A 12331-nucleotide genomic window follows, 5' to 3' on the forward strand; every position below is an offset into this window, starting at 1 on the left:
GGGCATGGCCAGTGTCCATGGTCTGGGCAGGCCAGGAGCTCGTGGTGAGAAGGAAGGGGTGGGGTAGAGCCAAGAGGCTTCTGGAGAAGGAGTAGGGGGCAGCAGAGCCCCTTCCTTTGGGGGACACAGTTGCAGAACAGGATAGAGGGCTGAGGGTGAGCCCGGGGCGGCCATAGGCCACCTTTCAGCCAGAGGTCCAGTCAGGACATGGACGGGGGACTGCATCTTCGAGGCCTGCCGCCTCAGCTGGCCTTACAAGTTTTTCGTGACCAGGTGGGTCTTGTAATGCTTTGTGAGGTGGTCACTCCTCATGAAGCGCTTCTGACACTGGGCACACTCGAAGCGCTTGTCCCCTGGAAGAGGAAACGCCCATCACAACATTGTCCTGGGCCTCGAAAGGCAGGGCACCCGGCAGAGCTGACGCCACCCCTCCCCAGGTTCCGCCCCTCTCTAGCCTGTACCCTCGCTGCTTCTTGAGTCCTCACTGCTCTCTCCCACTTGACCTCCATTCCCTGTCCCCTGCCCAAGACACTTGTATTTTGCCTCTGGCCCGTGGGACTCTTCCCATGCAGAGATCATCTCCTGCTCTCTCCTGCTTTTTGTCCCTCAGACTTTCGAATCGTTCTGCCCTCACCAGCCCTGCCCACTTGGTTGTCTGAACTGCACTGGCCTACCCTAGGTTAGCTGCTGCTCTGTGGTATATTTATTTTTTGGCCTAGGAGGGGGTGGTGTGACCTGTCTCGTGACACTGGCCACGAGTCAAAGCTTTGGCATCTGTCCCAACCCTGGTCCCAGGGGCCTTCACTGTAGCAGTGTTTCTCAGGGTACATGCTATGGCCAATGGGGACATCCAAGACAAGTTTAGCTGGGAATGAATGAACATTCTTTGTTTTTATTTGCCAGTGTGTTAATAAAAGTAAAACTATGGACATCTCACTTGTGATGTCAGACAGTAGTGCACAAGACACAAATGAGTGAGAACGGTGAGCCGATGTAAGGAAAATCATGAGGTAACTCACAGGAAGGGCAGGGGGGTTAGAAGCACCGGTTCAGGAGCCAGCTCTCTTAGGTTTGAACTCCCCACCCCCATCACTAGTCATGTGACCCTGTGCACATGACTTCACTTCTCCAGGTCTTAGTCAAATGGGGGCAAATCCAAGGATTCCAAGGAGCAGAGGTGAGGCTTAAATTAGTTCAGATGCAAAGTGCACACATCGTACAGTGCCCAGCCCACTAGGTCTGTGCTTATTAAATAACTGCACATCTGGCAGAAATCATTGGGTTGTGCAAGGAAAATGATGTGATTTTGGGAATTGCTGTGCTGGGGAATGACTTGAAGGAACCCCAAGAAGGCAGTGACAGGGAGGACGAGGTGGGTGGGGTGTACAGACCTGTGTGAGTGCGAGCGTGCCTCTGGAGCTCGTCGCTCCGCGTGAACCTCTTTCCACAGAAGAACCAGTTGCAGACAAAGGGCCGCTCACCGGTGTGCAGACGCACATGGGCCCGCAGCAAGGACGTCTTCCGGAAAGTCTTGCCGCAATCGGGGATGTGGCACACATGCTTCTTCTTACCCTGTTCTCCAGACCTGGGAATCAGGGTGAGGGCAGGATGGAGGGAGAGGAAGAGGGAGGAGGAAGAAGACAGGGACCAGGATGTGAGGTTAGGTCAGGGAGCGGAAGTCGGAGCCACCTCATCTGCTTTGAGACTGGTGGCTGTCTCCAGGAGGAGCTGGTGGTCCGGGCCCCTCTCCTCCTGTTACCTTTTCTCCCCATCCTTGCAGTTGGGGCACGTGCAGGCCATGCGGCGCCGCTTCTCCCCAGGAGGGGTCTCTCCAGCCAGGGCCTGCTCCATCTGCAGCTGTATCTGGGTGGGGCTAAGTCCACTGATGGTCAGGTTGTTCCCAGAAACATTCTGCACTGTCAGTTGCTGCTGCCCTGTAGGGAGGGGGAGGGCAGTCAGGGAAAGGAAGCCTACTGGGGTAGAGGAGGGAGCCTGACACCCCAGATCGACCCTTCTACGCTTCTGCACATAACAGTAGCAGCTCATTATTTTTGATGGCCACATAACCTTCCTAAGGACATTGTATGTGTTAATTTATTTTTCATAACAACTCTATGAAATAGGTGCTTTTATTCCCGTTTTGCAAATGAAGATACAGAGACTCAGTAACATCAGTTCCATAGCTAGTAAGTGGTAGAACTGGGATCTAAACGCAGGCAGTGAACTTCAGAGTCAACATCCTGAACCACTGTATGAAGCAGGCAGAATTCACTTTAAGACAATGCCCCCGTGATTTCAGTTGGGAAGGCTACTGTACTGGGGTCTTGGGGGTATTTCTTAGGTCCTTGGGAGATACTAACTCCGCTTTCTGGAAAGTCTCCAGGAATTTTTGTTGGCAAAAAGAAAAAACAGTTCTATGGATTTTGGAAAAGCTCAAACCATCCATATCTTCCATGGAAGGAGTCCCTCTGAGTTGGAGTCTTGGCGCCACTGAGTTCTGCAAATTCCCTACAGGAGAAGAGGAGCTTTGTCTTCCCTACTCTCTTGGGGTCATCTCAAGTGGGAGACCACCAAAGGGATGATGAGCAGTAAATGCATTAAGGAGAAAAAGAAGCAGTTCAAGGATCCACTACCTGGACCCAGGCGAAGAATGCTAGGTGGTTACAATTCTTCCTTAGCTTATTACTAAGGCTGCTTTTACCACAGAAATCTGTCCTGTGAAGTGCAGCACATACCACAACCCCCCACTGCAGAAGGCTCCCTCCATTCCTGCCAACCTTAACTCAAAACTTTCTCCTCCATGGGGCCTTTCTGGAAGTTCTTGGACACCATCTCCCTGTACCAACTGAATTTGCATCTGTGTTAGCTGGTGGGTTTTTCTGAGCACATCTTATTTTCTCCATCACATTCAAGGCCTTCAGCTGTCAGGTGGGAACTCTGTGTCTTAAACGATCTCACAGGGCTACTGTAAGGACCAATGGAGAAAAGGCGTGGACACGCTTCTAGGCTGGACGGGACTAGGCAGCCGATAGGTGGGGGCTTCCCCTCACCGCCAGTATTGGTGATGGTGACAGGCACGCCTTGGACCTGGACGCCATTGATGTTGATGGTCTGCATGGCCTGGGCAGCTGCTGCCAACTGGGCTGCATTCAGGCTGATGATGCTCCCAGCGGGGGCAATCTTTGGCAGGGGCCGCTCTTTTCGGAGGATGGCAGCTGAATGCTTTTTGCTGGTCCCACTAACATGGGGAGCCCGGGATGCAGGGCTGCTACAGGTGGTGGTAGAGGTGGTCACAGCTGTTGCTGGGGGGCTGTCTTGGACAAGGACCGTCTGCACCTCACCGGAAGGCGTGCGGATGTAGACCTGGGAAGAGCAAGAGAAAACAGTGCCCCAACAGAAGTCAGTTCCCTGCCCTGGTAGGTTTGAATCACTGACCTTTAAGTTAGCATCCCTAAGCTTAACCCACAGTACCACCAGGAATGCCTTTTCTTGCATTAAAGTAAGGCTAAATATAAAGTCTACAACTACAAATTCATCTTAAAGACACACTTAGGAAGAGATCTCGTTTGTCACCCAGGGATATGCACCCGTGTGCATACTATAACAAACATGGACAAACTTGAAAACATTATGCTAGATGAAAGAAGTCACATAGAAGGCCACATATTATGATTTCATTGATATGAATGTCCAGAAAAAGCAAATCCACAGTGACAGAAAGTAGACTGGTGATGACCAGAGACTCAGGGGAGAGGTGGTGGGAAGTGACTGCTTTTGAGGTAACTAGGTTTCTTTTGAAGTAGCTCTGGTAGCGTAGTGATTATGAGTCAGGCTGCTAACCTCAAGATCAGAGGTTTGAAACTACCAGCCATTCATTCCCATGGAAGAAAGATGAGACTTTCTGCTCCTGTAAAGATTTACAGCCTCAGAAACCCTATGCAGGGTCACTATGAGTTAGAACTGACTCCATGACACATAATCACCACCACCACCAGGTTTCTTTTGACGACATTTTCTAAAGGTGCACAGTGGTGATGGTTAACTTGTGAATATACTAAGAATCACTAGTATAAAGAAGTCCTGGTGTGGCCCTGTGGGCTAATGCATCAGACTGCAAAGTCATTTGAACTGCAAGGTTGGCGGTTCAAGCTCACTAGCTGCTCCTTGGAAACCCTATACAGGGTCACTATGGGTCGGAATTGACTCAACAGCACTTAACACAACAACTAGAATAAAACAAAACCATATGTTAAAAAGAAGAGCCAACCCGAAAGCTCCTGGCCAAAGCTGGAGTCATTTAAGCAACAAAACAAACAATGTAGCATTAGCTGAGTAACAACCCTAAGTACAAAGGAAATATACATGAGACCTTACTGATATAATAAATGGGAAAAAAGAGACAAATCTTCCAAGAAAAATTCTTCACCACTGAAAGTGGGTTAAGGCTTGATGAGTAGCTTCCCTTTACAGTGGAGAAATACTCCTTTGCCAAGTAATAAAGGTTAACTTCCCCAAGGGTATCATGTACCCTGATATAAATGTGATGAGAAGGGCATTTTGTCTCTGCCATGTGCTTTCCAAAAACCGCTAACAATTTAATCATGAGAAGAAATCAGACAAACCCAGATCAGAGGACATTCTACAAGCTACCTAGCTAGTAGGTCTCCAGACTGTCAGGGTCATGTAAAGTCTGGCATTTAGCTACGAATAATGCATCAGTGTCGGTTTCTTAGTTTTGACACACATGCTAATATGTTTGTCAACAAGGGAAATAAGATGAGAGGTATAGGGAAACTCTATACTATCTTGGCAACTTTTGAGGGAAATCTAAAATTATTCTGAAACAAAAAGTTAATTTAAGAAACTACCATCATAGTAAAACAACAAGTTGCTGTTGAGTGTATCCTGAAACACTTGCCTCCATAGGATTTTTTCAAAGGCTGGGATCTTTTGGAAGAAGGTTGCCAGGCCTTTTTTCCAAGGTACCTCTGGGTGGTTCTGAATTGCCAATCACTCAATTAATAGCTGTTTTTAATAAAAAAAAAAAAAAGCACTGGTGGCACTATGTGTCAGGCACTGGGCTGCTAACGTCAAGGTTGGCAGTTCAAATTCATCAGCTGCTCCAAGGGAGAATGATGAGGTTATCTGTTCCTGTAAAGATTTACCATTGTGGGAAATCCTATCCAGGATTACTCTGAGTCAGAATTGACTGAAAGCAGTGGGTTTGGTGTTTGGTTTGTACACAGTAAAAAGGACCCCTGTGGGAACAGTGGGTTAAGTATTGAGCTACTTATGAAAAGTCCAGTTGTTCGAATCCACCAACTACTCCATAGGAGAAAGATAAGGCCAACTGCTTCCAGGGAGATTTAAAGGCTTGGAAACCCTATGGAACACTTCCACTCTATCCTAGAGCAGAATCTACTCAGTGGCGGTGGATTACCATAGTAAAAGTGAGACTTTAGAATAAGTAGGTGAAATCCTGTTATGAACGAAGTATTTACATTGTCTCAAAGTATCTCCCCACAAAATACTTAATTACAAATCAAGTAACTTCATGGTAAAGAAACTTGCCAGACATCACTGTACTCATCATCAGTAATGTTGTTAAGTGTCATTGAGTTGGTTCCACCCCCTAGTGATCCTTTATAGGGTTTCCGAGGAGCAGCTAGTAACTTCAACCGCCAACCTTGTAATGTGATAACCTAAAATCATGTACCACACTCTTTAGGACACAGTGAGAACACAGTATCACTTTGTGATGTTTCTGCAAAAACTACAAAACCTTTCAATACCACTAAGATAGAAGAACAAGCAGAAAAAAGGATTAAAAAATCTGAGGAAGGTCTAAGATTCACATTGGACAACATGAAGAGGAATAACTTAAGAATTATCGGCATTCCAGAATAGGAATAAAATTTTCCTAACATCCTGAAAAGTGAAAAGATAAGCATTCAAGAATCTCAATGAATCCCAGGAAGGATAGACCCTAAAAGATAATCACCAAGACATATAATAATCAAGCTCTCTAAAATCAAAGATAAGGACAGAATCCTAAAGGCAGGTAGGGAAAAGAGACGTGTAACATACAAAGGCAAGCAAATCAAATTAAGCTCGGATTTCTCAACAGAAACCATACAGGCAAGAAGGCAATGGGGAAACATATATAAAACCCTGAAAGAAAAAAAAATGCTGACCCAAGAATCCTCTACCTAAGCTGTCAATCAAATACAATGGTGTAATCAAAACATTCCAGGATAAACAGAAGCTAAGGGATTTTGCCAAAGCCAACCCTGTGATGAAAAACATCCTAAAGGGAGTTCTGTGGACAGAGAACCAACAGGAACAAACAACCAGAGATTGACGTACATGGCAGCATCACCCGGAAGTCAATCGACAAATGGAAGAGTCAAGAACAGAATAAAACTATAAGAACAAATTCAGAGGCTCTGGGAGGTCAGTCTATGATCAAAACAATTACAGTGGGAAAGAAGGTAAACAAAGAGGAACAGAGATCTAGGTGGTGGTAAGGTCAGTTATATTACAGGATAAAATAGACTGACTTAAATGGAGGGAAGAGTTAACGGAATGTAAGATAACCACAATGGTGAGGTTGGGGTGGGAGGCTTAGGGGGAGGTGGAGGGAGGCGATGGTAGAACACAGGGTAAGGGCAGACACATCATGTTTTGGGTGTTGGGGAGGGCAATACAAGAAGGGTGAGGAGGTGGAAGAACAAGGTAGCTAGGGGAACACCAAGACAGGTTTGCACAGGCTAAGTGGGACAGAGGTAAATAATGATGCATGCTCAACCTTGAAACACCAGGACTCTGTGATACAGGGATCTAGGCATGGTTTGAAGAGGGGAAATACTACTAAGATGCTTGACTGTCTTATGAATATTAGTTTCTCTTGCCTACTATTGTAAAACAGACAGTTGAGTGGGATAGAAAAGGATGTTTGGAAACATGATTAGAGAAAACTTGTAAGCCCGTCTTCAGCCTGTAACTGACTGGAATACCTCAAAGGGGTTCTAGAACTTGCCCAGTGAAACAGGCCTCTTGTGGAGCCTTTGCAGAGTATAGGGCCTTAAGGTGGAATCCTGAGTCCCATTCAGAAACTTCTGAGGTGGGACATTCCCACTAGAAAGGACAAGCAGACCAGCCTGGAGCAGGTAGAACGTCTTAAGATGCATCTTCAAAGAAGGATCATCAGAAAAAAAAAAAGTGTCAGTATGACAGGCTACTGCAAGAATAAGCAAGCTGTTCGCCAGGAAGTCATCAAAGCAAGCAATCAAATTCCTTCAGGACGAATCCCCCTCTAAAACCGAAACTCAAAGGGAACACACAAAGAAGCATGTCAGCTTGCTGGTGACCATGTTGGTGAGTGGAAGAGGGGGAAGGCAGTAATGAAGAAATGGGCTGAGTTCAATCACAGTCCACTGACTCCCAGTGACCTGGAGATGAGAGAGAGAAGAGGAAGTGTTGGTTGGTTCAAAGTGCAGTGAGACCTGGAGACACCTGAACCCATGGACAAGGACATAGCCACAGAGGGCTAGAGCTAAGAGTGAAGCATCCAGCTGATATGAAGTGAGGGGAGAGGCACAAGAACACCCAAACTTGCAGATTGTACCCATTTGACCTACCCTCGATGGCTTGATAATCAGAACTCGATAGAGGAAACAAGGGTAAATTGCTACAATTTGATGAACCTGACCTATACTCATGGAGGCAGTAACTCTAAATACATCAAGTATCAATGCTATCCCCTCTGTACACAGGGCAGATAGGGACGGGCAACTTAGACATTGGCTATCTAAAATGAGGGGGCAATAAAGACGTGAAGTGACTGGCTTACAAGATTTCAAGAGGGAGTTTAAGAGTGTTGGTGCGGAGAAAGAGTCCCCGCTGAATAGTTGTCATCGTGTCTAGATGGGTCTGATGAAAAAAGATGGGAATAAGATTCCTATGATTCAATAGTGAGTCACTGTTATCATGACTAATTGCTACTGTCACAATTGTAAAGGTTGAAGTTTTTAAACAAAAATGTGGGAGCAGTTAATCTTACAGTCTAGAAACAAAAGACCCTAGGACCATCAAGGAAGAAGAGCACAAGCAGAATGCAGGACCTTACCTAGAGAAGCAGCGACACCAGAGATGGAGGCAGAGATGGGGACATGGAGAGGGAACAGCTGAGGACTCTGGACTCATGGAAAGAGAGGGATTAAAAGCTGGCGGCCAGAAGTCAAAATTGCAGAATGTGCCCTTTGGTGGTGTAAATTATTATATATGCCTGAGTGTTTTTTTAAAAAAGAGCTAAAGCGAATAGAGAGAAATACTGTTAACTGATGGTACATGGAGGGGAATATAAGCATTGTAATGAAACAAGTTGTATGATTTGTTGAATGTAAAACTAATGATCTGCCCTGTAAACTTACACAAAATCCATAATAAAAACTTAAAGAAAAAAAACAACCCACAAAAACTACAAAGCCTGCATGGAATCACAAGGAAACATCAGACATACCTAAACAAGAGGAGCAGTCTACAAAACAACCTGCAATCTTCCAAAGTATCAAGGTCATGAAAGTCAGGGATGAGAACTGTTCTAGATGACAGCAAACGGGGCAACTCAACACAATGTGTGGTCCTGGATCCGAGCCTTTGACTCTAAAGGAATATTGGGGCCACTGGTGACACCTGTGCTGTGGTCTCTTGAATTCAATGCGGTATGCTTCAGTGTTAAAGTCCTGGTTGTGATGGTGGTTTTGTGGACATGTAGAATGTCCTTATATGCAGGAATTACATACATGCTAAAAAAGCATTTGGAAATACTCAAATGAGTCAGGGAAAGAAGTTCTTTGTAAACAAACATCAAAAATGTCCTGCCGTGATCTTGACTGCGGTTATTTTGGAGTCTTGGATTACTGAGAAGTGCATTTCTCAGAAACAAAACAAACCTCATGACACCTCTTAGTAAATATACAAATCTCACCCCCAGTTTTCCAGTATGTTCCCCTTCTGCAAATTGGTGCTATTTTCCGTGTTATCTGGAGTTTCTGTTTGTTCATAATACAGGGCAGGGATGGCAAACTTTGGTAAAGGTCCAGATAGTAACTAATTTAGGATTTGCAGGCCATATGGTCTCCGTTATAACTATCCAAGTCTGTCAATGTAGAGCAAAAGCAGCCTTAGACAATATGTAAGTAAATGTGGCATGGCTGTGTTCCAATAAAACTTTATGTACAAACATGGATTTGACCTGCTGGTTGTAGCTTACCAACATCCAATATAGAATACTTTTTAAAATTATACATATTCTTTAATCCACTTTTAGTAATTAGCCAGAAGATTAGAAGCAGCCTAAATAAATATACAGTTAACAGGGTATTGGTTGTATAAATAACAGTACCTAAGGATGACGATGCACTGGACCACATGGTCAGTGGTTCAGGCTCACCAGTCGCTTCTCAAAAACCCTATACAGTGTTGCTATGTATGAGTCAGACCCAACTTCATAGCACTTAATAACAAAGGATAATAACATAGGAGCCCTGGTGGCGCAGTAGCTAAGCGTTCAGCTGCTAACATAAAGGTCAGCAGTTTGAACCCACCTGTCACTCCACGGGAGAACGATGTGGCAATCTTCTTCTGTAAAGATTTACAGCGTTAGAAACCTCAGGAGGTAGTTCTGCTCTGTCCTTTAGGGTTGCTATGAATTGGCATCTGGTAGCGAAGTGGGTTACACATTGGGCTGCTAACCACAAGCTCAGTTCAAATCCACCAGTCTCTCCTCAGACACCCTATACAGGGTCGCCACGAGTCAGAACTGACTTGAGGGCACTTAACAACAACAACCGCAATGACAATGGGTTTCTTTATTTTTAAGGATAATAGATTCAGTCATTAAAGAATAATATTTAACTAAATGTTTCTGCACATATACACTTATTTCCTTAGGAAGTCCTGGACTCAATCCTGCCTCCATCCATCTCACAGAAGGGAGGCATTACCCAAGAGGTTCACATGAGCGGCCATCACCTCAGTGCTTCACCTTTAAGGTAGGCCTGGTAACAGAATCTCACTGACATCATGGCAGAGAAATGAAATCATAATATGTAGAAAACTACTCTGTACTATGTAACGTGCCACAAGGGAGGAGGATTTATTCTAGGACAGGTTTCAGACTTCCTCCTGCTTGGCCTCTGCTCTTGTAGCTCAAATCCAAAGGCACAGCCTCTTCACCCACGAGATGCACAGCTTCCCACCCTCGCACACTGTGATGCTTCTCTGTCTAGACAACGAGGCTCTCTACAGACAACCAGATGACAAATTCCTCAATGACATGCATATGTATATGTACATATGAATGTATATGTAATCCCTGTCTCCATTTCCCTTGTTAACACCTGCCACACATAAGACACAAAGAGTCAAGTGGGAACACAAAATAAGTGTGGGGGTCTGACATCAGAAATCTGAGTTGAATCCTGGCATCTGTCACTTGTTTATACTCTATGAGATTGTAGGGACTCTGGGGTCTCCATCTGTCCCATAAGCATTGTCCCTGGGCTCCAGTGGGCATGCTCAAACAAAAAAACCCTGCCTCAGAGCCAAGAGATGCCACAGTGTTGGAACCCTTTTATAAATTCCTCAAATAAGGACATCCTTGTGGCATCTGGCATCTTAGATGGTTCTAACCTAAATGCACCTGCTGCAGAGTTAGACGCCTCTTCCGAGTTCTCATCATTACCAACAAGCAGCGTACGTCTCACTCATTTTCTACTTTATGTCAAATCCCATGCTGTGTTTATTATTATTATTATTATTATTCTTGCTTCAATTTTGGAGTACGTAAAACAAACTTTATTATTACAAAATATTATCTTTGCTCCTACCCACCCCTCAAACAAGACTCCCATAAGGAAAAAGCCAACCCAAAGAGACCCATGATTCATCTGGTTTCTAGAGATAAGCTATACGTGGCCCTCGAAGCTGAAGGGAGCCCCTCTGTCAGGCAGAAGTACCCACTTACTACTCACCCCAAACGATACTGGCTCCCAACCCTCAGATCAAATCAAAGCAAGCTGAGGGCTAACCAGACATAAGCCAGTTAGTGCTTAGGAGAGGAGGTAGGTGCAGAGAGTGTGCATGGTACCTGAGTAGGCGTTTGCTCAGCCGCCTGGATCTGAAAGTTCTGGGAGGGCTTCTGGGGGACGGTGGGGAGGGTGGCGGATGCGGCCTGCACCACCCGCAGGGCCTGCTGGGGGATCTGCACCACCTGCTGCTGTTCTGCCTTGGGGGGCACCACCTGGACCTGCTGGACCACGGCCGGCTGACCCCCACCAGGGCTCTGAACGATGAGCAGGTTGTTTCCCGCCTGGATGATGTTGTCTGCAGTGGTCTCAATCAGCACCGTCTCCACCTGCTCTGCCACAGCCACGGGGGCCTGGGAGGCAGGAAGGCTCTTCTTCCTGGCTTTCTTGTTGGACTTGGACAGCGGGGTCGGGGGGCTTTCAGTGAGCAGCTGAGTCGTGGCTCCGGTGTCACTGGTGTTCACAAGGTTGTTGACGGGTAGAGTTAGCGTCACATTGCCTCCCCCACCCGTCAGCTTCACCACATTAGTCCCGCTCTGCACCGGGGTGGTAGTTGTACTCGACTTCTGGGCGGGGGCTGGCTTAATGGGAACAGGCTTGTGACTGGACGGTGAGGGGGTGATGATGGCTTGATTGGTGCCAGGGATGATCTGGATCTGGTTGGTGAGATTGGGCTGCACTTGGATGGTCTGGGAACTGCTCGCTTGAATCTGCGGGACCGCCTGGTACTGGATGTTGGCATTGGACCGGCTCCCTTTGTTGATCATGGTAGGATTCTGGATGGCGAACACCAGCTGCCCCCCCGGGTAGGATGTGCTCAGTTGTGATCCCTGAATTTGAAGTATATTTCCTTTGGAGGACAAGATTCCAAAACTGTTCTTGCCAAGACTGAGAGGGAGAGGGGCAGGTTTGATAGGGACGAGTTTCCGTGGCGTGGGCTGGGGGGGTGCAGGAGGTGTCACAGCAGCTTCAGCAGCTGGGGGGCCAATTTTGCTACATGTTGCAGCAAGCAGGGCAAGAGGAGAAGGTTGGGAGTCCTGCAAAAAACCAGAGAAAAGGAGTGAGACTTGAAGGCCTGCTGCTCAGCTGCCCTTCCTTCTTCATGACCCTGTCTCCTGGCAGCTCTCATCAAAGGCCCCTTCCTGCCTCTGTGGTAGGCAGTTGCCAGCTCCTCCCTGTAGTGGCTCCTGTTGCCCCTTCCTGCCTCTGTGGCAGGCAGTTGCCAGCTCCTCCCTGTAGTG

At 46.5% G+C, this 12331-nt stretch overlaps 1 protein-coding gene across 1 annotated transcript in view; it reads right to left on the reverse strand.

Annotated features, from left to right (window-relative positions):
• Nucleotides 1-35: 35 nt before the first annotated feature.
• Nucleotides 36-12331, reverse strand: part of SP2 (Sp2 transcription factor) — a 30653-nt gene continuing 18357 nt past the window's right edge. The window contains exons 3-7 of the mRNA XM_006832517.1: nt 11153-12127; nt 3051-3363; nt 1760-1934; nt 1392-1585; nt 36-353 (exon numbers count right to left, since the gene is read on the reverse strand). Coding sequence (XP_006832580.1) covers nt 253-353; nt 1392-1585; nt 1760-1934; nt 3051-3363; nt 11153-12127 — 1758 coding nt within the window. The 3' untranslated portion in view covers nt 36-252. The remainder of the gene's footprint in view (nt 354-1391; nt 1586-1759; nt 1935-3050; nt 3364-11152; nt 12128-12331) is intronic.

This window comes from Chrysochloris asiatica, unplaced genomic scaffold (assembly GCF_000296735.1).
Source record: "Chrysochloris asiatica unplaced genomic scaffold, ChrAsi1.0 scaffold00007, whole genome shotgun sequence".
NCBI classification, from domain to species: Eukaryota; Metazoa; Chordata; class Mammalia; order Afrosoricida; family Chrysochloridae; genus Chrysochloris; species Chrysochloris asiatica.